This window comes from Cucurbita maxima, unplaced genomic scaffold (assembly GCF_002738345.1).
Source record: "Cucurbita maxima cultivar Rimu unplaced genomic scaffold, Cmax_1.0 Cma_Scf00005, whole genome shotgun sequence".
In the NCBI taxonomy this organism is placed as follows: domain Eukaryota; kingdom Viridiplantae; phylum Streptophyta; class Magnoliopsida; order Cucurbitales; family Cucurbitaceae; genus Cucurbita; species Cucurbita maxima.
In genome coordinates this window covers 6024343-6050805 of record NW_019272021.1, presented here as the reverse complement: position 1 = coordinate 6050805, position 26463 = coordinate 6024343, and the positions used below count along the sequence as shown (strand labels likewise).

General features: G+C 34.8%; 4 protein-coding genes and 1 pseudogene across 6 annotated transcripts in view; 4 read left to right on the top strand and 1 right to left on the bottom strand.

Annotated features, from left to right (window-relative positions):
• Window positions 1–286: 286 nt before the first annotated feature.
• Window positions 287–3016, top strand: LOC111479719 (CRS2-associated factor 1, mitochondrial). The gene is made up of 6 exons (XM_023124537.1): window positions 287–932; window positions 1161–1288; window positions 1456–1681; window positions 1780–1907; window positions 2326–2536; window positions 2639–3016. Exons 1-6 carry the CDS (start codon window positions 392–394, stop codon window positions 2662–2664), a joined length of 1260 nt encoding a protein of 419 aa, XP_022980305.1. The 5' UTR covers window positions 287–391; the 3' UTR covers window positions 2665–3016.
• Window positions 3017–4044: 1028 nt separating this feature from the next.
• On the top strand, window positions 4045–11878 carry LOC111479688 (lysophospholipid acyltransferase LPEAT2-like). The gene is made up of 14 exons (XM_023124500.1): window positions 4045–4593; window positions 4899–5079; window positions 5268–5327; window positions 6735–6898; window positions 6983–7046; window positions 7147–7215; window positions 8217–8312; window positions 8676–8720; window positions 8880–8941; window positions 9726–9792; window positions 10432–10482; window positions 11023–11127; window positions 11221–11268; window positions 11424–11878. The coding sequence occupies exons 1-14, from the start codon at window positions 4142–4144 to the stop codon at window positions 11553–11555; spliced, it is 1596 nt and encodes a 531-aa protein (XP_022980268.1). The 5' UTR covers window positions 4045–4141; the 3' UTR covers window positions 11556–11878.
• A 2997-nt stretch (window positions 11879–14875) lies between these two features.
• LOC111479782 (MADS-box protein SOC1-like) lies at window positions 14876–17671 on the top strand. The gene is made up of 7 exons (XM_023124639.1): window positions 14876–15207; window positions 16136–16229; window positions 16399–16451; window positions 16575–16674; window positions 16983–17024; window positions 17122–17163; window positions 17444–17671. The coding sequence occupies exons 1-7, from the start codon at window positions 15026–15028 to the stop codon at window positions 17570–17572; spliced, it is 642 nt and encodes a 213-aa protein (XP_022980407.1). The 5' UTR covers window positions 14876–15025; the 3' UTR covers window positions 17573–17671.
• Window positions 17672–18089: 418 nt separating this feature from the next.
• Window positions 18090–26463, top strand: part of LOC111479673 (polygalacturonate 4-alpha-galacturonosyltransferase-like) — an 11872-nt gene continuing 3498 nt past the window's right edge. Inside the window, exons 1-11 of one of the 3 annotated variants that reach the window (XR_002717677.1) lie at window positions 18090–18394; window positions 19952–19986; window positions 20207–20332; window positions 20408–20471; window positions 20598–20608; window positions 20768–21108; window positions 21301–21658; window positions 21797–22384; window positions 22522–22825; window positions 25497–25601; window positions 25813–25925. Coding sequence is in view for 1 of the 3 variants with exons in the window: in XM_023124481.1 (XP_022980249.1) it covers window positions 18235–18394; window positions 19952–19986; window positions 20207–20332; window positions 20408–20471; window positions 20598–20608; window positions 20768–21108; window positions 21301–21658; window positions 21797–22384; window positions 22522–22797 (1959 nt within the window). In the remaining 2 variants the exon portion in view is untranslated. Of the gene's footprint in view, window positions 18395–19951; window positions 19987–20206; window positions 20333–20407; window positions 20472–20597; window positions 20609–20767; window positions 21109–21300; window positions 21659–21796; window positions 22385–22521; window positions 23102–25496; window positions 25602–25812; window positions 25926–26463 lie in introns of those variants that run through there. The other 2 variants (XR_002717678.1, XM_023124481.1) reach the window with 2 other exon arrangements.
• Window positions 23726–26463, bottom strand: part of LOC111479751 — a 4382-nt pseudogene continuing 1644 nt past the window's right edge.

Genomic DNA, 26463 nt, shown 5'->3' with positions numbered 1-26463 from the left:
CATTTATTACATTTTTTTTTTAAATATTATTGAATTTATTGAAAATAAGAATTATTCATTAATTTGGATGTTTGGGCCTATTCCATTTGAATAGGCCCAGTAGCCTGTGAGAAAAGTGGGCTCAGGCCCATTTGTCTAAAAACTCATACACGCGGGTTTGGGCCCTAAAATCGTGGCCCAATCGGGATTACCCAAGCCTTGAACGCTACCTAATAGAAAAAAATTATGAAATAAAGGGTAAAATAGTTATTTAACCAATAAAAAAATATAAAAAAAGGAAAAAGAAAAACCGCGAATTTCATATTTCTGTAAAGTCTAAACCGACTTCGCCGATAAACCCTAAACCCTTTCCCGGTCGCGCGACATTGTTCATCCATGCGCAATCTACCTCATGTTCGTTATCAGACTCTTCCGCCAGGATCCAATTCCGTTTGCTCATCCTCATACACCTTCCAATCGATGTTTCTGCTACTCCAAACTCCGGGATCACTACGCTTTTGAATCCCCACCTTCTCTCTCCCCTAAACCCCCACCGCCGGAGCTCAAACCGCGGCAAAACAAACCACTGAAACCACGGTACAAACCACCATCGTCGCTCGATCTCGCTGACAAGAAGCCAAAGCATTCAGACTTGCCATTCGATTTCCAGTACAGTTACACGGAGACTAGCCGCTTGGTGAGGCCTATCGGGCTTCGAGAACCGAAGTTTTCACCGTTTGGGCCTGGGCGGCTTGACCGGAAATGGACTGGGGTGTGTGCCCCGGCGGTGGACCCGAAGGCGAGCTCTTTAGAGAGCATGGAAGATCCAAAACTGGAAGAGAAGAGGAGGGTCATGTGGGAGAATATTCAAGGAGAGCCACTGACAGGAGCCGAGAGAAAGGCTTTGGTGGAAACGTGTCAAAAGAAGAAAACAAAGAGGCAGATTAATTTGGGTATGTGATACCAAGTTCTATTAATCTATTATTTGCACATATAAAATTGTTGATATTGGACGGTGTTTTCTCATCATTTCTAATTGATAGATGCTTCATGGATATTGAGATTATCTCATTTTCTGTGCTTAAATTGCTGAGGAATCTTATAAGACGATCACTATATTGAACGGTTCCGTTGGAATAATTGCATTTTCTTCTAACTATGTAACTTCTATGCGTTCGTAGGAAGAGATGGTTTAACTCACAATATGTTAAATGATATCTATAATCACTGGAAACATGCCGAAGCAGTGAGGATCAAATGTTTAGGTGTTCCCACTGTTGATATGAAAAATGTGTGCACGCAGCTTGAGGTATGGGTTTCATTTCTTTGGGTGGAGTTTTAGGCAAATGTTTTAATTCTTCATTTCTTAACCTATTGAGATTGTTCCACAAATTACATTCATCGTATTGAAAATGTATTTTGAGTCACACCCACCTGTTCGTGTACGTTTAATTCGAGGTTTGTCCATGCCTGCAGGAGAAAACCTTTGGAAAGATCATTCATAGGCATGGTGGTTTTCTTGTTCTATACAGAGGGAGGAACTATAATCCCAAGAAAAGGCCATTCATTCCCTTAATGTTATGGAGACCCCATGAACCTATCTATCCCAGGCTGATTAAAACTACAATTGATGGACTGAGCATTGATGAAACAAAAGAAATGAGAAAGAAAGGACTAGCTGTTCCTGCTTTGACAAGACTTTGTATGTGTTTGATAACTTTTTTTTAAAGCTTGTTTCGTGTAATATTACCATCCCATCATAAAGTCGGTTGACTAACGCATCATGCCTGTGGATTTTAGCAAAAAATGGTTACTACGGTAGTTTGGTACCCATGGTTCGAGATGCTTTTCTCTCCTGCGAGTTGGTTCGGATTGATTGTCAAGGCCTTGAGAAGAGTGATTACAAGAAAATTGGCTGCAAGCTTCGGGTAATGGTCGTTTCCCTCATGCCTTTACATAACTATTCTTAAATTTCTTAAATCATAGAAAGAAAGGAAGAAGGACCCTTACCATGCCAGGAGTGTTGTTCTTCATGTGTACCTTGATGCAAGGGGGAATGGTGTGGACTGTTTAGACAATTCCAAAGGAATTTTATGTTTTACAGAAGAATTATTTCTTGTGGGGGGGTGGGGTGTCTTCTGTTATTCAAACGCCTCAATAAGTTCCATGGTGGGCAAACAGAGTAAATTGAAACTTGGAAGAGTACATAGCCTTACTTTAGGTTCTTAGTGGGCTTTAAGTCCTAAGATTTTTGTTTCGTGGGATCTTGCATTGGCGTTCAAATTTGTTTATTGTGCCAAAATTTGAATTCTTTTCATTTTCGATCAACTATCCTTCTTAAATCAGGACCTTGTGCCTTGTATCTTGGTGACGTTTGAGAAGGAGCAGATTGTAGTGTGGAGGGGCAAGGATTACCAGCCTTCAGAATCGGAATGTTTTCTTTCAGTCAGAGAGTCATTTGATGATTTTGATGGCAATACGAAGTGTGTCGACAGTGACGACGACGAGGACGATGAAAATTTTGACAACAATTGCTGCGATGCAGGCTTTCAATCTGGTAATAATGACTAGTCCCTTGGTTGCTTGAATCATTGTACCAAAACATCATGATCTTTTGAGCCTGTAATTTGGTTTTTAAGGCTACATATTAATATTGCAGCTGCAAAGCAAAATCCCAAGGACTGATGATTCGAATGCACTATGCTGTAGATTGACCCATATTGTTTGTTCATATCATTTATTTCCTCATTCTTCTGTTCTCCCATGAAGAAGGGAGTGAAAATTCTGTAGAGCGTAGAGGTTTGAACTTTTAACTTTCTTTTTGACAATGGTGTATACTTTAGCTAGCGGAACTATGTTCATGTTGAGTTGTTCTACGCCTATATTGGCTTATCAAATTTTTGTTATCGCAACCCACGAGTCTTAACTTCCCTCTAACGACTTATTTTCTTCCCTTTTTTGTTCTGGTTTGACAACGAAAATGTTGTGATGTTCTTCTCTTGTAGTCAGGTCCAGTCTATAGACGATTATTGCTCTCTTTTTCAGTGCATTCTGTTGTTATTCTACTCGAAGAAAGCTGCACATGACGGATAGCTTTGAGTTTGCTCGTGAACTTTGACATCTTTAACGTAAGTGGTATATAGAAATCCAAAAATGTTCGATCTTTTTAACTACTGCATTTAATAATATAGCTGTTTTGAGATATATGTTTGTTTCTTATTAGATCGGTGAATTACAACTTCATATTTTAATAAATCTTTTAACATTAAACATGTTTTACTAATTTCTTAATTTTAATATATTTTTTTATTGTTATGGTTATAGTTATGATAGATAGATATGAACTGTTGGCCCTTAATTGTTTAATAATACCGTTTTTATAACTACTACTAATTAAAATGCGTAAATTTATGAATAAAAAACAAATAAATACACCTGTCCATTAAGATAATATTTGATAATGAAGGTCGGAAGGTTTAATACGTGGCCGCCCAGAGCCTCCAAAAGCCTCTGCCTCTGCCTCTCTCCCCACGTAAGCAACCACCTCGGCATCTTTCCCCCGACCTGTTTCTTCATTTTTCTGGTCAAATTTAATCGTTATTAAATTATAAATTTTATCTTTCCATTTTAAATACTCTATTTAATTCTTGAATTTATAATTAATAGACCTATTAAATACAAATTAAAGATTTATTAAGCATAAAATTTAAATTTATATATAATTGATCACTCCCATTTATCAAATATTCAGTGATTATACATTTTTTTTATATTCATTTTAATTTAAATTGTTTATTTTTTAAATTTAATATTAAAAAAGGAGAGAGAAAAATTCAATAAGAAATTTTACATTGTTGAGATTGAATTAAATGGCCAAATATTAAATATTTGGATAAATAAAAAACATCAACTAGGAAAAAAAGTGAGAGATCACGTGCATGCACGTGCCTATATTAGTTTTCTTAACAAGATGGATCTCGTTTATTATATAATAATAATAATAATAAATAAATAAATTCCGGGAAAATGACGAGTCGCAAACTCAGACGCCGCAAACCAATTGACCATTTTGCCCCCATAAAATTTTACCCTCCATCAGTTGGCCACTTCACATTCTTCAGTCCTCTCTCTTTCTCCCTTCCGTCTTCTTCCCATCTCATCAATGGCGGACCACGATCTCACCTCATCTCTGCTCCCCGCTGAGTCCTCTGACCGTGTGGACGTAATCCTCAGAATTGAAGACGACGACGGTGTTCCACCGGTGCAGATCAACAATCAGAACGGCAATCATCACGATCCTCGATTGTGCTTTAGCAATCCGTATGGGTTTCTTGGCTCCGATGGATTCTCCGTTCCCGAGATGACCACTGTGGATCCATTTCGGAATAATACGCCGAGTATCGATGGGGTGTATGAGTGGGTTAAGATTGTGGTTTGCATACCTATTGCGCTTGCTCGTCTTGTGCTCTTCGGGCTATGTCTTTTAGTTGGATATATAGCGACCAAGACGGCGCTTTATGGGTGGAAGGATAAGGAGAATCCGATGCCTAAGTGGAGGTGTAGACTCATGGGGGTTACGAGGCTTTGCGGACGGTGTATTCTGTTTTCTTTTGGGTGAGATATGCTTCTGTTTGCTAAAATTAGGGTACTCGTACTCCCTCTTTAATCATGGCTGTTCGTGTTTCTTTCCATATCTTGAGTGTTAATACTTTCAATTAATACAAACACGAGAAAAAATAATCAGGTACTCTTACGATTTGTTACCATGCTATTTTGGTATGCCAAATAGTTGTAATTTTTTGTGGAAAATAGATTTCCAGCTCTGTTTGATAGCTTATCTCTTCCTTGAGATACAACTTTTTCTACTGCTATCATTTGTCTAATCTAGTGATTTTCATTTGTTTGTCTTTCTCTTTCAGATATCATTGGATAACAAGAAAAGGGAAGCCTGCTCCCAGGGAAATTGCTCCAATTGTTGTGTCGAATCATGTATCATATATAGAACCGATCTTTTATTTTTATGAGTTATTTCCAACTATGGTCGCAGCTGAGTCCCATGATTCCATACCCTTTGTCGGGACCATCATCAGAGCCATGCAGGTCATTTCATGTCCTATTTCACCCGATTAACTGTTTGCAAGTAAAGATGCCAGATGCAGGGGCCGGGCCTAAGGCATAGGCGCGCTTGGTTTTTTAAAACATTGTTCATAATTAATTAGCTATCTGCTGGTATAATATCTGTTTCTTGTGGAAAAATAAAATTCTCAATTATTGTTTACATTTCTCAGGTGATTTATGTAGATAGATTTTCGCCTGCATCAAAGAAGCATGCCATTAGTGAAATAAAGGTAAAAAGTTTCTGTAACTCTCACATGTAGTCGCACATCACTTTGCATGTAATTCCATGTTGTTTAGCATTGAAAAACATATTAGAAATTGTTTATTGAGTTGCATTCCTTTTTGGGGATAGGAAACAAACAATTTCATTGATCAAATGAAATTACAAAGTGAGAGTCTTATCCAAAGGATTACGAAAAACATTTCTAATGGGCTATAAGAGAGCTTAAACCATAACTACAAAAGGGTAAAACCAATTCACACTATGTAAGAGAAGTAAAGGTAACAAAAGACATAGAAGATTTGAAGTCCTGTTGTGTATCTGAGAAGATACGCAAATTTGTCTCGAGCCATAAAGACTATAAAAAAGCTTGTATGAAACTGAGCCAAAGAGTCTCTTGGTTCTTGAAGGGATGCCCGAGAAGGATAATATTTAAAAGATCCGTAGGTAAAGTCAACGACCACCTCAAAACTTTGCAAGATAAAAGTGCAAAAAGATCTGGTAAAAGGACATGAAATGAAGAGACGACTGCGTGTTTCCAAACCATTAGTCCACATAGAACAGTATGAAAGAGATAAGAAAATGCCCGATGATCTAATTTGGAGCCTGTCTTGGGTGTTCGGACATGAATGACATAGTTCCCAAATAAAGAACTTACTTTGAGTACCCATTGATGAAAGGGTTCTGGGTTAAGATTTTGTAGAAAGACCATTTTGATCCATTCCCAAGGACCCTCTCAGTTGGTGATCATAACATTTGTGGGAGTATGGAAGTTTCTTTGCTGAGCATGAGGACAAAAAATAAGGGGTATTCTTCTCTCAACCGTATTCCCCAACCAATGGTCAGATGAAAACTGAGTAATGGAACCATTGTCAACCTTAAAAGTGATATTCCTATGAACATACTCCCTTAAAAGATCAATATTTCCATGGACCTTTGAATGAATTGGGGGCTTTTGTAACACATTTTCTTCGAACTCAAAGACACAGTTGTACAGCCTATAGAACATAGCCTCTGTTCAAGTAAGGTTGTTTTCTAACACATTTTCTTATTTCTTTTTAGAACTTAAAACATTGTTTGGGTGGTGCGTGCCTCAGTGAAGAGCTCTTATCATCTAGGTCTAGTTTTAAAACAATGGAAAATCAGTTTCCCATTCTCTAACTAACTTTTTTAACACCTCTTTATTTGATTACTCACAAGTCACATTATATTTTATATGTATAATACATTAATTGTTTCGTTAGATTATTGTTTTTTAAAGTGAGGTTAAAAGTTAAGGACATGGTTTATTTACAAGTACACCGACGAATGAATTATTTAGTATCTCTCTTCCCACTTTTTCTTGTTTGATGATTCACTTGAATCAACATGATAAGATTTTTGATAGAAAACTGTGCTTTCAAGGATGTGAAAACAGAGGAAGGCTTCTTGTAATAGATTTCCAAGAGTTCTGTTATTTCCCGAGGGAACCACTACGAATGGAAGGGCTCTCATTTCTTTTCAACTTGGTGCTTTCCTTCCTGGTTATTCAATCCAACCTGTTGTTGTTCGTTATCCTCATGTACACTTTGACCAATCATGGTAGGTGTCTACTCCTCATTTGATTGTTTATTTGGTGCCAACTCTCTGTCTTACTATGATGTTTGGGAATGCTATTTTGTTTAGGGGACTTGTTTCTTTGCCAAAGCTCATGATTAGAATGTTTATGCAATTTCACAATTACATGGAGGTAATTTTTTCCGATCTTTTTTGTATCCTTCACCTGTTTACAAAGTTTTCATTTCATTTTATTGAGGCAATGTTAATGTCACACTTTATTGTCTGACCAGGTTGAATATCTTCCTATTATTTCACCACGGTATAATGGAAAAGAAAGCACTCTTGAATTTGCTAAGAGGGTAAGGTTCTGCTCATTCGAGTTTATAATTTCTTTCTTACTTTCTCCTTTAGCAATTCTATGGAAGTTTGAAGTGCATGGGTGTTACTTTCACATTTTTTAACCTGTGTATACTTAGTGATATCTAATTCCTTTTTCTTTCATCATGTAAATTTCCTTAACTGAAACAGTCCGTTTGAAAAAAATTTCAATCTGAATGTGGGCGTTAGATCCGAATTCCTTAATTCTTGTTATTAGAAGCTATCATTTCATTTTTTTTGGTGTTCCCAGTTCCAATTTGTTTTGGATGCATTTAGATCCCTTCCAGTCTTGTTTTGTACTTTCCTTACTCGAGGATTTAACTATTACTTCAAAATTCAGGTGCACAATAAATTTCCAAACCTTAGGTTGTTAAACCCACTTAATGTTTGACGAATCAAGGAGCTTGAACAATGATTGAAAAGTATTCATAGCTAACGCTTCATGCCTAATTTGGTGGGAAACTACTTATGCTTGGTGAAAATACTATATTTTTATTATGCACTTTGGGTCTCATTCCATTTTAGTCCTTGTACTTACAAATGTCCAAATTTAATTAAGGCACTTTCAATATATCTTAAAATTAGTTCTTATTATTCGTTTGAAGTTAATTTTTTATTCAACCCGGTAAAATAATAATGATAATTTCCATTTAATAAAAGACACAATGTGAATTTATTTCCAAAACTTATAGAGGGAATACGAATTATAATTTTTCTAGAAAAGTTAACAAAAATAACTAATATTAGGGAGATTTATTGATTATACCGGGGCTAGATGTAGACTTTTGAAAGTAGGGGACTAGAATAGAACAAGTTCTGATGTTCAAGGACAAAAACTTTCTTTTAACCCTTTTTTTCTCCACTCAATCAAATTTTAGTACGTGTTATTTATGACCTAATAACTAATGTGTTTGGTTACTTGTTCTATTTAGCGGACAGTTCATATTTATTCTTGATGAGAATTGAAAAATTATTCATGCAGACTAGCCGTGCAATGGCCACTGCACTAAATGTTGTCCAAACGCCACATTCATATGGAGATTTGACACTTCTGACCAAGGCTACTGAGGCAAATCAAGTATGTACTTTTCTTTCATTTTTGTGTTTTAATATCCATATTTTCAGTAGTCGATTATTCACATTTTCACTCTATCGCTTCCTTTAAAACCCGTAACTTATATTTCACTTATAAGCAGGTTCCAGTAGTGACTGAAATATAATGAATATTTTATTCGAGTTTAAATATGAATGATGGATCTGGTTTATCATCCACTTGATTAATTCTGTGATTTTTAACACTATTTGATATGACATTTTGTTCCATGTTATTCTTCCTGGTAATGTTAATGGTCTTTATGCTTTTGGTTTACTTTCTTGAACTTAATGCTTATATTTTATTTTTTATCCTTACCTCGTTGTGATTGTGATAACAATTTTGCAGGAGACACCCTCCGATTACATGATTGGAATGTCCAAGATGGAACAAGTAAGTCCTTGTTAACATGGCAACGAATAATTTTTTGGTCCAGTATATATGACATTTTTATTGTTTTAGTTCATCACCTTCTGAAATATCTCCCTTATATTTCACACGATTTTCTAAATCTATATTACTAAGTTTGGTTTCTTTTCCAATTTGTCCCAGGTCAGCAGCCTTGAAGTTGTTGATTTTCTCGATAAGTTTCTGTCGATGAATCCTGACTCCAGGTACTATTCTACTTTTCACTTCCATGTGTAAAACATTTAAGGTTTTTCTATTTTGTTGGTAGTGTTGGACATGATAAAGTAAGGAATAGAATTATTTTTGAGAATATAGATTGGGAACTGCTGATGATATGTGTGCTATAGTGCATGCTAAAATTTCTTTCCAATTTTATTATCCCCATTTGCTTATTATTCACGAATTGGAGATTCTTTTAAATAATATTCTTATAATCAACCTTGAGTTTCAAGAACTTGTTCTCCCATGAACAAACAGTCTGAAGTATGAACATGGCACTCTTGTCCCTTTTGATGTGGAAATTATTGAATTGAAATTTGGTTATGTTCTTATTGGGGGAAAAAAATTGAGCCGTGGACCACTTTTGGTGTGGAAATTAGTGACACTGAAATATCTCCCTTAGATGTGGCACTCTTCTCTGCTTCATATGGTACTTACTCTACTCAAAATTGTTTATTACTAAAGAAAGTTGATCAGTAAATTATTCATATTCTGATGATGGCCAAGCTCATAATAATAGTAAATTATTCATTACTCTACTCAAAATTGTTTATTACTAAAGAAAGTTGATCAGCTAATTCTTTTCACCAAAAAAAAAAAAAAAAAAGTTGTAATAATGAATTTATTAAATAAATAATCTCTACCCCCCCACCCCCCAAAAAAAAAGTCAAAAGCTATTTTTCCCACTAAAAAAAAGAAAAGTACCGATAATAGTTTTAAAGCACTTCCCAGCAAAAAATTTCTGATACCGTTGTCTTGTTCCTTTTACAGTGGCCGTGCTACATATGATGGATTTATAAGAGCTCTAAGACTCGAGGCTTGTGCAGTTGCTGAAGAGGTGAGTTTACTCTAGCTTCAATACTACCTTTACGCGAAGTTGTTTTTCAAATGGTTTATGTACATTGCTTATGCTTAAACTTAAAATAAATTCAAATTTGCTAGTTTGTTTGTGGGAACTTTTAAGGTGGTAGGTACTCTGATCATTGCAGGTGTATGAGCAATAAAATAAATTCACTGGTGCAACATGCATTCTGCAATACAAAATTTGAGTGTTTTGATGCTTCCATTTATTTAAAATTTGAAAAAAAAAAAAATCTTATCTAAATAATATTGAAAATAATATAAATTGTGCTTCTTTGATCCTGTGTCTACTCTCTGGAGCGTTAAGATTATCCCTCCATTGAGATTAAAGTGTTACCTTCTTAGAAATTAAGTAGCAGCGATGTTATTATTAGATTATGAAGCTTTGCTCGGTGGCAGGTAATTGATAGTGTATAATGCGTAATGGTCATAACTATCAGCGTTGATGTAATCATGTCGATGCTTTAATGTTCTTGGCTCTTACCGATTTTAGCTTTCTCTCTATCTATTCCACTCCTAGTTATTCATTTTCATTTGTTTACGTTCCTTGTTCTTTCAGACTTCTTTCTTTAAGCTGAATGATTTTAAATCCTTTTTTATTCTTTATGTGCTGCAGATATTTTCATTTATTGATATAGAGAAGATGGGAACGATAACATTCAAGCAGGTTTTTTTCCTCTCTCAGCAAATCTTTTTAAGTTTCTTTTCTTTATTCTCCCAGAGTGCAAATATTTTCTCTATTCCAAACCTTTCACAGTGCGTCATCAGCTTGTTGTCAGAAACTGCAGAGTATAGAACAATCACCATTTTGTATGCATGTCTATGCAGATTTCTTTCTTTTTTCTTTTTTTTTTTCTTTTTGGGCATACATGCTTCAAGAAATTCCTATGTTAAAAAAATTGGTGACAGAAACCATGGCACATAAGTGGATCATTACTTGGTAATCGAAACTGCTAGCTGCTGTAAGAAAAGTTGCAGTTTTTATCCTCTGAAGAAATTGGCTCATGTGACTCCCTATTGCTGATTGATTATTTGACTAATTAAGAACCATACGATGCGTTATGCCCCCTTTGTCCTACTTGCTTTGCTTTGACTGTCTTCAGTGTGTTCTTCGAAGTTCTTTGCATCTGGTACCGTAGTATGTTCTTGTTGCTAATTCTTTTAAGTTTCCACATTCTTCATAATTGAAGTTATTGGTTTCTTTCAGTACCTGTTCGGTTCTTTGCATGTTATGAAGCTGCAAAGTTTTCAGCGATCCTGTGAGCTGATCCTTACTGAATGTAGCAACGGAGATAAAATTTCAGAACAAAAAGTAAACTTCTTATTACTTTATTGGTTTTTCTAGTAGTACCTTTGTGCATTTGGATGAATACTGATTCATTCTCTGGTTACTTATTGGCATCAGTTAGCAGAATTGATAAGGCCAGCTATATCAGATCTGAATACCGACAAGGTACTTCACTTCATAGCACCATTCCATTTTCATTGACACTGACCTCATTATTATAAATCAAGTTATTGAATATTTTAAATAAATCCCGAAATTCAAAACTCTCCAATTCTAAAGTGTCAGATAACTCGATCTTTGTTATAAATGAGTGATTGCAGGCTCATGAACTCTTTAAACTATTTGATACTGATGGCGACGGGAAGATCAGTAAGAATGATTTATGTGGCTGCTTAAGAAGGAACCCGCTGCTGATTGCACTTTTTTCACGGTGTTTGCTACCGAGCTTGTAATTGGAAATAACATGATGTGTCTAACGTTGTTGTTTGATGAATGAGTTTCACATGTCTTGTTTGGTCAATTGTATTGCTACCACCTCCATGAATGTGTTGATTATTAGGAGGAACCCAGATATAGGAGAGGGTTGAGCTGTTCCTTAAATATAATAGGTAGTGGGGCGGGCAACATATTTTGCTACATTGCCCCTCCCCCCTGTGAAAAATTATCTACGCACACCTGAAACTTCTACATGTATTTTGATAACGAGTTCTTTTAATGTCACAAAACTTACTGCCTTGTGGTTTAACTTAATCTAAACAAGCTTGCTGTTTGATGATCGTAAAATTTGCTCAACTTCTTCAGGCCCATGTTGTGGATTTTCAGGTTTTTCTCCATTGCTACCCCAAACTGGAGGTACTGTATCTCTGTCATAATCTCTCATTAACTTGTTTGGTTTTTATTTATTAGTTCGAAGAAGTGATTCGAACTCTTGGGGGTATATCTGAAATGAAGATGAAAGGGAGCATTGACCAACATGGTCGTAAGTGTTTGTTCTATTCACTTAATTTTATTATATTATTCATTTTTTGTACTTTTTTCATGTAAAGGTGATTAAGAATTTAGACTCATCTTCTTTTTTTTTCTCCTTTATATTTTGTATTTAAATTATCTGTCGTCCTTTCTCTGTTCATTCATCACTTGTCAGTGTACGGTTCCTCTTCCCTTCTCACTCATTGTACCTTCTTTGAGCCAAACTAATCCTATTGCTTTATCCATCTATATATATATATATATATACTCTATGTTGGGAAGAAGTGCCTTACTGCAAGTTTCCAACCAGGAGTTTCATCTCTTGTTTTGTTTGTTTGCTTTTGTTCTAACGTCAATGTCATAGTGATTTGGTCATGAGGTTAAATTCATATGTTTTAATCAGTTGAGTCATGTTTAAATTGATATTATCGGTATATTTGACTAATTATTTCAATTTAGTGTTGTTTACTTGAATATTATATGTTTATTTCAGAGAGTTTGCTTTTATTAAATTAGACTTGGGACCTGAAGAAATGGTTGAATTATTTTTTAGAAAATTTTGAATTAGGAAATTTCTCGTAATCTCTATGTTCAATTAATAGAACACCTAGAATCAAATCTTAGGAATGTGCAAACCAAGCTATATAGATATTCAACCATAGTCTCGTAAGTAAGGGATGCTTAATCATTGTTATTTAGGTATTGTAATCGAGAAAGAACCTAACTTTTATAGGATTACAAGGTGGCAATGATGCAATTTCTTTAAATTACAAAGGGTTAAATGGTAATTACGCATAAATTATCGGTATTTAAAAAAAAACCACCAAAAATGCTTAGAAAGAAATAAAGTGAAGAAAAAGGAAAGCCACAAACAACACACGAAATAATAAGATGTGGACAAATTAAAGGGAGAAATAGCGCATTGGAAATTCTTACACGTGGCAATGCATGGTGGTCCCCACTCACCATCTCCAACAACGTTGGTAGCTCTAACCAATTAGATATCGACAACATTTTCCTCTATCCAATCATATTTCCCCCACTTTCTCACACTTTTTATTATTATCATTATTTATTTATTTATTAAAAATAATAATAAATCCCAACAGTCCTCCCCATGTGATTTGTTTTCATGTCACGCTCACGCCTGACTACATGGCTTTTGTTCCTCTACGGCCGTGTCTATTGTAACCTCTTAGTACTTACTCGTTTCTGGTATTGTCGGTTGCTATTTCCTTTTCACTTTCTCTAAAAAAGGAAATTATCTTTTTTTTTTAATTTTCTTTTTAGTAAAACATTTAAACCTATAATTATGAAATTTGAGTTAGAAATTATTATATATTACGTTTGTTCTTTGATAAAAAAATTAAAAAAAATTAAAAAAATGAGAGTACAAATTTTTATTTTAATTACTAAATGCAACGATAAAATCTATAGTCAGTTTAAAAATTATATTCTTATTCCCTTTTTTTTATCTAAACTTTATCAATTTCATTAGCTTTTTTCCTGGGCTCCACTACATTCTCATTCATTACTTTACATTCCTATCATTTTGTCTATCTCCTTTATCACATTTTTTTTTATTTTTTTAATAAATTAAATAAAATAAAATAACCTTTTTTTTTTGTTATATTATAAATTTTCATTTAATTTTATTAGTAAATATTCATTATTTAATTAGCATACAAATATAATTGATTGTTGATGTAGTTTATTAATTAAGTTATCAAAAAAAAATTACTGTTAGATTGATAATTTGACTTTTATAAATAAAAATATAAATTTTATATTGATAATTCGAAAAACTTGAACTATTATATAATAGTAGAGTTGCGTCAGAGTTCTTTTTTTTTGGTTTAGCTTGGTTGAATGTTTTCTAAAATTTAAACCATTATTTTTTTTGATTGGGTCAATTGGAAAATAAGATTAAAATTCAATCAAAACCTATTTTTAAAAAGATTTAAAATATTAAACACAAATATTTTTAAAATAATTATAAAAAGACAAACTAAAAAATAGAGTAAGTCATTGGCAAGCGGAGCCTTAAAAGTCCAATTATACTCTGACAAGGCTGAATGAAAAAAATATATATATATATTTATTTATTTATTTGGATATTAAAAAATAAATAAATTTCATATGATTTATCTAACTGAGGTGATATTTTTGAATTAATTGCAGTGTACCATTCCCAAAAAAAAAAGAAAAAGGTTTCAATAATATGAATATAAATATTCGTAAAAATAAAAATAAAAGCACCCACTCGATATTCACGAAAGTGATAAACACGCGCTGAAATCCCCAATTTCCCTTTGCTCGTGAACAACACGCTCCACCCGAACCGAGCAATGTTCCCCAAGCTGACATCGACGACAACCTCTTTCTGCCTCTTCGATTTTGATTGGCTCCCCATCGTACGCTCTGTACGGACGATCGTGACGCGTTATTTGAGCCTTTTTTTTTTTTAATTATAAAAAAGAAATTAAAAATTTTCTCTCTCTTCTGTGAATAATATCTGTTGTTTTATTTTTATTTAATTTTTTTCCATTTTAAAACTCTATTATTTTTTCTTAGATTAGAAAATTATATATTTACCAAATGAGGTATTTTCCAGAATTAATCCAAATAAGTAAAATTATATCATTTTTATTTTTCTTAATTAAAGAAAAAAAAAAAAGGGGGAGAAAACGTGGGTGTATTTCGTGGCAATTTCCACCCATTTTTGGTGGTGGCAATGAAAACACATCTTCTAATGGTCTTTCTATATTTCCTTTTTCTGATATTTATTACTTATTAGCCCCTTTCTTCTTCTGGGGTTTTCACATTTGGCCCCAAATTTTCCTTTTTTGCTCTCCCAACCACATTCCCTTAGGGCTTCTTTCGTGTTCGTGTTCGTGTTCGTGTTCTTGTTCTTCCTTATACGGATTTCGAAGAAAATTAAATATATGCAGAAATGGTGAGAGGGAAAACTGAGATGAGGCGAATCGAGAATGCGACGAGTCGTCAAGTTACGTTCTCGAAGCGTCGGAATGGGTTGCTGAAGAAGGCGTTTGAGCTCTCCGTTCTTTGTGATGCTGAACTTGCTCTTATCATTTGCTCTTCTACTGGAAAGCTTTATGAATTTGCTAGCTCCAGGTAATCTCAATTTCCTTCCATTTCTTCTTACCTTTTTAGTACTACACGAGGTCCAGCTTTGCATATGTTCGAGTACAATCGATCTCACTTATTTCGAGGTTGCGTAATCATACTAAGTAATCACAACCCAACTCTTCTCGAGTAACGGGATCGCCCCTTTTGGGTTGTTCTAACTTAAAAGGGTCCTAAGTGGTGCAGCGCTCGAGTAACCGTTCCTTTCGTAGGTTCCATCATTAGTGATTGGTAGGAATTTAAATGAAGCTAATAGAATACGTTAAGTTTGATTAGTACAATTGATCCGATTTGTTCCGGCTTTTATATGAGGTTGCGTTATCATATAAGTAAGCACAACCCAACTCTTACCAGGTGATGAGATTGCCCCGGCTGGGTTGTTCTGACTCAAAGGACCTTAAGAAGTGCAACACTCGAGTAACAGTAACGGTTCCTTCCGTAATCAGTAGAAATTTAAATTTAGTTAATAGAATATGTTTAGTTTGACATGTATTTGACTTCACTTCCGTAATCATAATAAGTATGCACCACAATCCAATTCTTTTGAGATCTCTCTAATGAAGTTGCTCGAGCTCAATAGGCTCCGTATTTATTAAATACACATTTAAATTTGAAGATAAAATTTTCACAAACGAAACCCATTTAGAAAATTATTTATAGATATATTTTGAAAATAAGTGAAAACTTGAAGTAAGAATCGACATAAGATAAATATAATCTCGACATTTTTCCATTTTTAGTTGCGTTTAATTATTAATTAGTTTCAAAACCAATTTAATTTAAACTTGGATTATATTAATGTTAATCATATGCTAATTAAATGAGTAATATAATCTCGATATTTGTACCTTATCTTATTATTTAATTGAATTAACCTTATGAACATAATTTGTTATCCTTAAATTGTGTACCTCAGCTTGCAGGCCACAGTGGGGCGATATCTAAGGCATACCAAAGCAACTCATCATCTTCAACCTCCATCTCATCGACACGAGTTACACCTGGTTCAGGTTTGTATGTGCGATGTTCGATTATTTTGATGTCTCAATTTTTTACAAAATATTAATAAAACAATAATTTTTAATTTTAAGATTTATTAATTGTATCGAGACATCAAAATAGTATTAATCTAATGAGTTCTGCATATATATATATATTTGTCTTTGCGTGGAAATGAAGAACGAGGCTACAAGTTTGTTGGACGAGATCGAGTCACTCGAGGTTTCAAAGAGGTAGAATCACTATTGTTCATACGGGTCGATTTAGAATAGCTTTTCAAATGGTTATAAAGCGTTTTTTAATACTTGCAAGGTCGGTTTTAGTTCGGGTGTTAACTTGGATTTGTAATGTACCAGGAAATTGTTGGGAGAAGGTCTAGGATCAAGCTCCTATGAAGAACTTCAACAAATAGAAAAGCAGCTAGAGAGGAGCTTAGCTCATGTTAAAGCTAGAAAGGTTCTAAAACTTCTACTACAATTTTTCACATAAAATAATCTTAAACATTTTATTAAATGTTTTACGAGTTTTACGGTGATATCTCACATTGGTTAGAGAGGAGAACGACACATTCTTTATAAGAGTGTGGAGACCTCTATTCAACATACGCGTTTTAAAATCGCGAGACTGACGACGATACGTAACAGACTAGAACAAACGTTAGTAGCTGACTTGAGTCATTATAAATGACATAAGAGTTAGACCTTGAGCACGTGTCAAGGGAAATCTCGATTAATTAACATATTTTTATTTTTTCTGATTTTCAGTACGAGGTTTACAAGGAACAGATTGAACAACTAAAAGAAAAGGTTAGAAAAAAAAAAAAAAAATCCCTTCAAAACTTATACTTCCAATGAATTAAATTAGACTATTTTGCAATATTTATTTATTTATTTTTAATAACAGGAGAAATATTTGACTGCTGAAAATGCAAAGCTTGCTAAAAAGGTGAGTTCTTATCAACTGCAATTACAAGCATAGTTTTTATGACTTCCTAAAATTTAAAAAGTACTAATTTTGTATTCATTTAATTTTTAATTTTTATATTTCATGGCTAATTTATTGTTAGATAAGAAATTCAAATATTTATCTAATAAATTAGTTATTTTTTTTTTTAAATTGATTTGATTTTATCAAATACCATTTAAAATAGTCTAATATTATATTTGTAATTTGACCTAGTTATTATTGATAGATTTAATTGTCGATCTTTGAACATGTAATGCAGTGTTTTGTCCAACACGAGCTTCGACAATCATCAGCTCAAGTTGGTGAAGTTTCAACTCATCTAGAGCATAACTCGATTTTCGACATAGAAACAGAGCTGTTCATTGGACCTCCCAAGTCGATCAAGTGAATCCCTTTTATTGTACAAACTAATAATTACGTAATAATAATCTTATTTTTTCATAATTTAATCCGTTCTAGTGTATTTATAAAAAATTAAAGTGGAGATATTATAATCAAATTGGTAATAGCCAATTTTCATTAATTTAAATGAATTTTTATTTTCTCATGGTCTATGTCTATAATAATTACATAATATTTTTCATGATTTTGAAAAAATAAATATTTTTTTGGGATGATTTAAAATTATTTTATGTTTTAAAAATATTATGGAGAAAATTAATCGACCCAATTTATAAATACTTATATATAATTTTAAATAAAATTATTCATGTATTTATAACATTAGTCACTAAATTAGTTAATATATATTTAATTGTTATGCCATTATTTTTAAAATAATTTTTAAATATAAAATGATTATTTTCGCTCCGGCGAAAGGGCGGGAAACTTAAGAGGGCAAAAAACGGAAAAGAAAAAAAGAGAAAAGCGGGAGTATAAAAGCCCCCGGCGTTAGGTAGTTCACACTTCACAGAAATGGCATCGTATAGCAACGAGGACTCAACTGAACGATTCCTTTCTTCAGTTATCTTCGCTCTCTCTCTAACTTGACCACGCTACGAAATTTCTCCTTCCAGTCTACAGTTCTCTCCGTTCTTGTGTTCATCGACAATGGCGCTGAAGAAAGGATCGGTGTCTGGTTTTGCTAAGCACGAGGATGAAGGAGGTAATGGTGGTATCGGAGGATATAGGTTAGTTTTGGCTGTTCTCGTCGCTCTCTCTGTTCTTGCGTCCTTGCCTTTTGTCGTCGTCAGCGACTTCCACACTATTGGTGCGTTTCTTCATCAACTTTTGATCTCCCTGTGTGATTTAAGAAAATGAGTAATGTTGTGTAGTTTCTACTCTGGATTTTTACTTGTTGTTAATTTTCTCTTTATTCTCCTCAGTATTAGTTGAAAGTTTTAGTTAATGTACCTTGTTATAACGTTTTCTATACGGAATCCGAAGATCTACGGTCACTTCAGACTCTGAGTTAGAACTGGCTCTTTCACGAGAGCTTCTTATTTTGATTATTTCTTTGAGAGCTAAATAGGTATAGCGTACGGATTATTTGAATTATTGACAGAGGTGGAAGGGATTACGAAACAAAAATTTTAACGCAAGTATAAGTGCTAACTACACGGTTTAAGTTTAAAATCGTATCATGCGTTGGAAACGTTAATCGCATTGTAGGAATTGTCCTAGGCTCCGTTAAATTTGATATTGAGTTGCACTCATGTTACCAGAAAGATGTATCGGTCATCATTTCTTCGGATTGATTTTTTCCCGTCATTTTGCCTCTTAGGCAAATGGAGAGGCAAAAAAGTACGAAGAACAAATAATTAAATTTTTTAGAACGATGTAATTATAGTCACAAAACTTCTTCGTTCAAGGAATTTTCGATAACAGCACAATATCATTCTGAGTTCACGGCTTTTCGCCTGTAGCAATTACTAGAACATTATTGATTCGTTTGCTACAAAATTTATGCGTGAAGTTTGGCTGAGCCAACACTTCACAGAATGATGGTCAAGAGTTTGCCCGCCTAACTCTGTGTAACTGCAAGAGCGACTCTCCTGTATATAATTAAGTGTGATTGATGGAGATAATGAATCCCCACTTCTTCTTGCAAATAAAGTAGTGTCAAACTAGAGTAATCAACAGGAATTTTCTGACACAAGATACATCCTGCCTGTGCTTCACGTCAAACCATGGAGATACTGAAGAGTGAGATGACGATGTAGGGTGTAGATATAGTTTACTTGATTCGAAGATGAAAATTAGCACATCTAGCCTGACGTTTTCATGTGTATGTGTTGCTCCCTTTTTTGTTTTTATCCTCGAACAAGATCATAGCCTATTTTTGAAAATCGCATGGCGTACGAGTTAGGAAGGATACTCGGTAATTCTGATGGATTACTATTTTTGTACTTCCCTTCAATGTTTTCTTTCGAGAATTGTGAAGTTTTATGGTTCTTTCGCATCAAGGTGTAGTTGGTTTGAATTTCAAATAATTTTTTTTTCCTCCAAAATTTATTACAGTTTTTTAGGGACATTAATGGTAGCTCTAATCTTTTTTTTTTTTTTCATTTTCAAGATAACATTAATTTTAGCCTTTTGAAGTCTCTAGGCAGTCCATTCTTCAAGTTTGTTCAGTTTTCATTAATCTGCATGTAGAAGATTGTAATTGCATCTAACTTCTTGATTTTGAAAATGTGTTACTCATGAGCATAATGATTATTTATGGTTAAAAAACAAAAATATATCCACACATGCATGGCTATAATTGTGATGACGTGGTTTGCGTTTGCTCATTTATTATTAGTTTAATTTGTTACAATATCTGCAGGTGAAGGGGTTATTTCAAGTAGTCCAAGCAAAGGGGTACGTTATTAAAACGTTCTCTATTCTGCATTGGTTTGTGTTGTTTCTTGTGGATTGGAAAAAAAATATTTGCCAAAACTTGTCGAAAAAAAATATTCGTGCAATTGTGTATGAGTTTCCTTACTCGACTTCATCATATTGCAATTAATCCTTGATCCCTGAGAATTTTGAAATTTAGGAACTGTTTTCCGTGTGAAATTTGATTACTATTCAGCTGCAGGTAATTGATGATATTCCAGTCAAAACAAACAATACTGCAACTATTGGTGTTAATTCTTCGGTGAACAATAATTTTACCTTATCTTTGAGTTTGGTTGGGGATTCCTCAGTTGATGCGATTTCCATGGTACGCTGGATAACCTCAAACTCTTGTTCTGACATTACCGATTTTGTTGTTATTGAGTCGTGATTATGCTTGTAGCTAAGCCAAACGACTGTAGTTTCGAGAGGAACCCTCCAGGTCGAAGAGGACACTTCTTTGGGTGGTAATACTAGGACATCTTATTTTTATGATGAACTGCTAGCTCTTGTTTTTCGCGCTCTTTGATTGACGCTGTTGTCTTTTACACGTTCTCGTACGGAATTCATCTATTTGCCCGTGTTCCCTAAAGCAGCCAGAAGGGTAATAATGATTGATTATATTTTTCATTACTTAGTTTTCTATGTTGAAAATAAATTTGGTTCAATAAGTCCCTTGCTTAGATGATGGAAGGGAAGGATATTTGACTTTGCACATTGTTACCTTATTTGCCCCCCTGCCCCCGTCGTTCCTATTTTGTAGATAGCAAGAGAAGAACGACACGAAAATCAATTGCTGGAGTTGGACTTGGATCCGCCGAATGAAGATACCATTGTAAAACTTGAGAATGCAAATATGCAGGCCTCTGAACTAGTTGACTCCTCGATCATTGGAAAATACAGTAAATGGAAGAAAGAAAACCAGAACAAGAATCAAGATTCTACTATACGTCTAATGCGAGACCAGATTATTATGGCAAGAATATATTTGAGCATTTCGGAAAAGAAAAGGAAACATGATTTGGTTCAAGAGCTCCAAATTTGTCTTAAAAGGAGTCGTGGTGTACTAGGAGAGGCAAATATTGATGCTGAGTTGCATTACAGGTAATAGAACTCGGTCGTTCAGTGTCCATCGTGATATAATGCACTAATTTAATGCAAAACTGAAAGGAATTTATTATTTGCAATATTTTCTTTTCGAGGAGAGTATTATTTGCAATATTTCATGCTTGTAATTTATTTTTCATAACGATCGTAAGGACTCTTTTTATGTTTACGCCATACACTATGTTATAGTGCGCCCAAGAAAATAAAAGCTATGGCTGATGTTCTTTCAAAGGCGAGAGATCAACTGTTTGATTGCAAGTTGGTGACCAGGAAGCTGAGAGCAATGCTTCTAACCGAAGAAGAAAAGGTTAGAAGGTTGAAAAGGCAAAATACATTTCTCATTCAATTGGGAGTTAAGGGTATTCCAGGCGGTATTCGCTGCCTGTCCTTGCGCCTCACCATCGATTACTACCTTCTTCCTCCGGAGAGGAGAAATTTCCCTAGAAGTGAAAATTTGGAAGATCCAAGATTTCACCATTATGCTCTCTCCACTGACAACGTCTTGGCTGCCGCAGTAGTTGTGAACTCAACCGTAATGAATGCTAAGGTGAATTCAACTCACCAATTCAGAGCTTTTTTTCATGATAATTGACTTCTCTTAAACATGTAGCACTTGCATATTTGATAATGGTCAAGTTTATTTGACTATTTATGTTGTATTTTAACTTGTTTGTTTGCACGACAGGATTCTTCAAAACATGTATTCCACCTGGTAACTGATAGTCTCAATTTTGGAGCATTGAAAATGTGGTTTCTCTTAAATCCTCCTGAAGAGGCTACGATCCACGTTGAAAATTTAGATGAACTCAAGTGGCTGAACTCATCCTATTGCCCAGTACTCCGCCAGCTTAATTCTGCAGCAATGAGAGAGTATTATTTCAAGGCTGGACATTCTACCACTCGGTCATCTAGTGCTTCTAATTTGAAGTACAGGAACCCAAAATATCTCTCAATGCTAAATCATCTGAGGTTCTATCTACCTCAAATTTTTCCCGAGTTAGATAAAATTCTATTTCTGGACGATGACATTGTTGTCCAGAAAGATTTGACTGGATTGTGGCTTGTAGATCTTGAGGGAAAAGTCAATGGTGCCGTGGAAACCTGTGTTGAGAATTTTCATCGTTTTGACAAGTACCTTAACTTCTCAAACTCTTTTATCGCTAGAGAATTCGACCCAAATGCATGCGGTTGGGCATATGGAATGAATATATTTGATCTCAAGGAGTGGAAAAAGAGAAATCTCACTGGCGTATATCATACATGGCAGAACTTGGTAAGTCTTGCACCCATATCCCCTTTGTGTTGTTTTGTTTTCTTAAACGCTTGGCCGGATTAACTGGGTTCTCGGTGGATAAATTTTACTACATATATACACACCAGTTTACGTGGATTTTGCAATGTTGTTTTCAGAATGAAGATAGGCTGCTTTGGAAGCTGGGTACCTTGCCACCAGGTTTGATGACATTTTATGGGCTGACATATTCCCTCAATAAGTCTTGGCATGTGCTTGGATTGGGTTACAATCCAAGTATCAACCCATCAGAGATAGAAAATGCAGCTGTTATTCACTATAATGGCAACATGAAACCTTGGATGGAGATGGCAATGACGAAGTATCGCCCCTACTGGACAAAATATATTGACTACGACAATCCTTATCTTCGCCAGTGCAACTTCGTTAAATGAAACTTACTGTGGATAACTGCAGCTACAGGTTTCTCTAACTCTCACTCTCTCCCCACCCCCCCACGTTGAATTTGCTTTACTTGGTTTGCTGCATGACATGGGGCTGGGGATATCTCACATCACAGTTAAGTACCTTTGTAATTCATTCAATTGGTTCTCACTGGCCTTCATGCATTATACTTGAGGTGAAACAAGTCACGTTAGCATGCGAGAAATTCTTATGCCAACTTAGTTTAGAGTAAAAGATTTGTTTCTTTTTGTTCATGGCTTTCTCTTCAAGCACTCTTTATTTTAGGCTGAACTCTTTTAATTTTGGATCTTGCTTCATTCTTAACAAGTTAGAGTAGAAAATTTTGATGCTTTAATATAAGTTTTAAAACTTATGAAGGTAAAAAGGGAAATTATAACCGCTCAACCTTTGGACTTTTCCTTCGTGACTTCTTTTCAAGGTTTTAAAATGCTTCTACTAGAGGCGGTTTCCATACTATTATAAGAAAGGTCTAGTCTCTTTCTTTAACCGATGTGGGATCTCATAATCTATCCCCCTTGGGATCCCAGCATCTCCGCTGAAACACCGCCTCATATCTAGCTTTGATACCATTTGTAACACCTCTCAAGTCTACTATTACCAAATATTATCCTTTTTGGGGTTTCTCTTATCGGATTCCCCTCTAGGTTTTAACATGCGTCTCCTAGGGGTGGTTTCCACACTTTTATAAAGAGTGTTTCATTCTCTTCTTCAACCAACGTGGGATCTCACAGAAAAGTTGATTAGTTCCATTAAATCTAGTGTACCCACACCTTCTCCCGCACTCTGCACCGACCATCTCTCGCAAAGAGCTGTAGAACAAAAGACTCCTTGATGGAAATAATAACCTCAGAAAACTGTAATCACTTTTAGGGAGCTTTCTTATCATCAGAATTGAGAAAGAAAATGGATAATCTTGAAAAGTGTTAAGAGTCGGTGGTAACAGAAACAAACAATTGGGTATATCCATAAATATTAGTCCTCTAAAAAGAAGAGAAAGGTTGAATACTCTAATTTTGGAGTCTCTTTTTCTCAATAGACATCCTTTCTTCAGCCTTCCTTAGGTGTTTGTTTGAGAAGAGTGCCTCCACCACCAACTTAGACATTCCCACAAAAGATTCATGTGATATGATAGCACCATTATCTAGTCTAAAGAGCTGTTTCATTGTGACACCTAGCACCCCATCTCTCCTAGAATCAAACATTGAATCATCTCCTTCTCGTCAATGATCGCCCCACGACCAATGTTGATTATCACTCCAATTTTTCCTGATGCTAGCATCACCTCCCTGTTAATGAGAATGGAACTACTGGCTTCTTGGTCCTTGAGTTATATGAGATTATGCACCTAAAACCCTCCAGCCTTTTGGCAACTTCAGAGCCTAGTTTTCCCAATCCAACTAATCCCTATTTGCTTGCCGTTCAACTGTGAAAATTATTAACCTTCAAATTCATCAATCTAAAAACATCCAAATTCAACTACACTTTTGTTACTGAGGTGATTGGAAATGGTGACAAAGAATAGAGAGTGGAAATTGCAATTAGATGAAGGGGAAAAATAAAAAATAAAAATTAATTGCACCTTTAATCTGAGAGGAAAATCGCGTTTGGTAGGCCAGAGTCCCAAGTGGTCGACACAGGCGCTGGGAGTGACGGCGAGCTCCAGCGACGGGAGGCAGTCGAGAATGGCGGAGTTCAGCGTGGGAATGATAGGTGGGATGAGTAAGGCTTTTGGGTGGATTGGGCATAAGAAGTGAGGAAATTTAATTTGTTTGGGAATTGGGATTCCGAAACTGACAGTACCCAGGGAGGAAGCTCTTCGGCCCGTCTTTTCACTGCCATTTTTACCTGTTCCTAAAAATATTCTGTCAAGAGAAGGAAAACGGATTAGATTTCCTTTGGATGGATAAAACAAGATTGCGATTCGCAGCCAAAAAATCAGTTTAGGTGGCGGCAAACTTTTATAAAAGCTAAATCTAAAAGTTGGTATCCATAATTTTTTTTCCTGTTACAATAAATCGATATAATGTAAATTTTATTACAATGATGGATGAAAATTGTCATTATGATTAATGTTTATAAATTAAAAGGCATTCATGTAAATTAATGTAGCTGTAAAATTTGATTTTGTGAATGAGGTTGTAAATGATGTTCTATATATGAATTAAGGATATTTTTAAAATAACAGTCATTAAAAAAAAATCATAATTTAAAAGCTACTTTGAAGTGCAGCAAAACTGTATAATAATTTAACAAGAACAAGTGGAGCTTTTTTTTTTTTTTTTTGGAAAAAATCCAAATTAAATTAAAATAGTCTGAACTAACTAAATATACCCAATGTCTACTGCAACTGTTCGATTTCTTTGTCCTAAGTTTGAAGTTATTTTATATAATTTAACTCAAGTAATAATAATAATAATGGTTATGCCCTCACAAGTAATACCGGAAGTTTTCGTGAGAGAAAAATGATAACGGGGCCTTTTCTTATGTCGAGATTTATAAATTTTTAGAAAAATTATTTAACGATCATTTTCTGTTCGTGAACCGTCAAAAGAATCCATCCTGCTAACTTCGCGCTCTCTTTTGAGCGACCAAGCGAAAAAATCCTCCTGCCATTCTTCTTTAATGCTCTTCCCTTTGTGATTCTTCGTACTGACTATCTCCGTTGTAGTCATCATCGACAATGGCGTTGAAGAAAGGATCGACATCTGGTTTGGCCAAGCACGGGACGAAGTAGAAAAATGGCGATGCAGGAGAAATGGCTTCCCCACAACTGGTGCGTCTCTTCTCATACTTTATAGTGATTAATTCTTTGTTAGCGCCAAATAAATGTAGTGTTCACTTCGAGAACTAGGACGAATTAGGATAAACAATACGGGACAGTATCGAAATATTAAAAAATCAATGGGTAGTAATAGTTTTAGCCTGACAAACCTCAAGCTCATTTTGTTGACTCTGTACTCTATTGCCTGTGATTCTGCTTATAGTCCAAGGAAACAGATACCGACCAAGGAGAAGAGGACAGAGGATAAAGCATCGCCCCTACTCCTAGTGGAAAAAGTATCTCTCTCCACGATGAACAGAGGATTGCAGCTTTCAGGTCTCTCTCTCTCTCTCTCTCTCTCTCTCTCTCTCTCTCTCTCTCCACGTTGAAATTTCTCCACTTAGTTCAATGCATGACACGGGGCTGGCGAAATCTCATTTAATTCTTAGCTCTATTTTGTTTACAGCTAAACTTTTATTGGGTTTGTGGGAATTGCATGCCGCATTCATATTATTCTTCCAAGCATAGATACTATTACTTCTATTCAGTTCTTAATTCTTCGATCTTATTTAGCCAATCTGGACCATAGGAATTAACCATAATTTGTCAGATTTGGTTAGTTCTGTGCTGTACATTGATTTCAGTTTATTCCATTAGTAATTTAATTTTTTTTGAGGAACTGGTTAATCATTCAATCTTCACCACTCTTTCACCTCTCCTCTCGTTCTCTCCACCAGTAATTTCCGCAAAGAGCTCTGGAAGAAAAGCTTCTTGCTGGAAATGATAATCCCAGAAGCAAGATTCCACATTCATCAGAATTTGAGATAGAAAATTCAGAAACTAATGAATGAAAAAAAAAAAAAAAAAAAAAAAA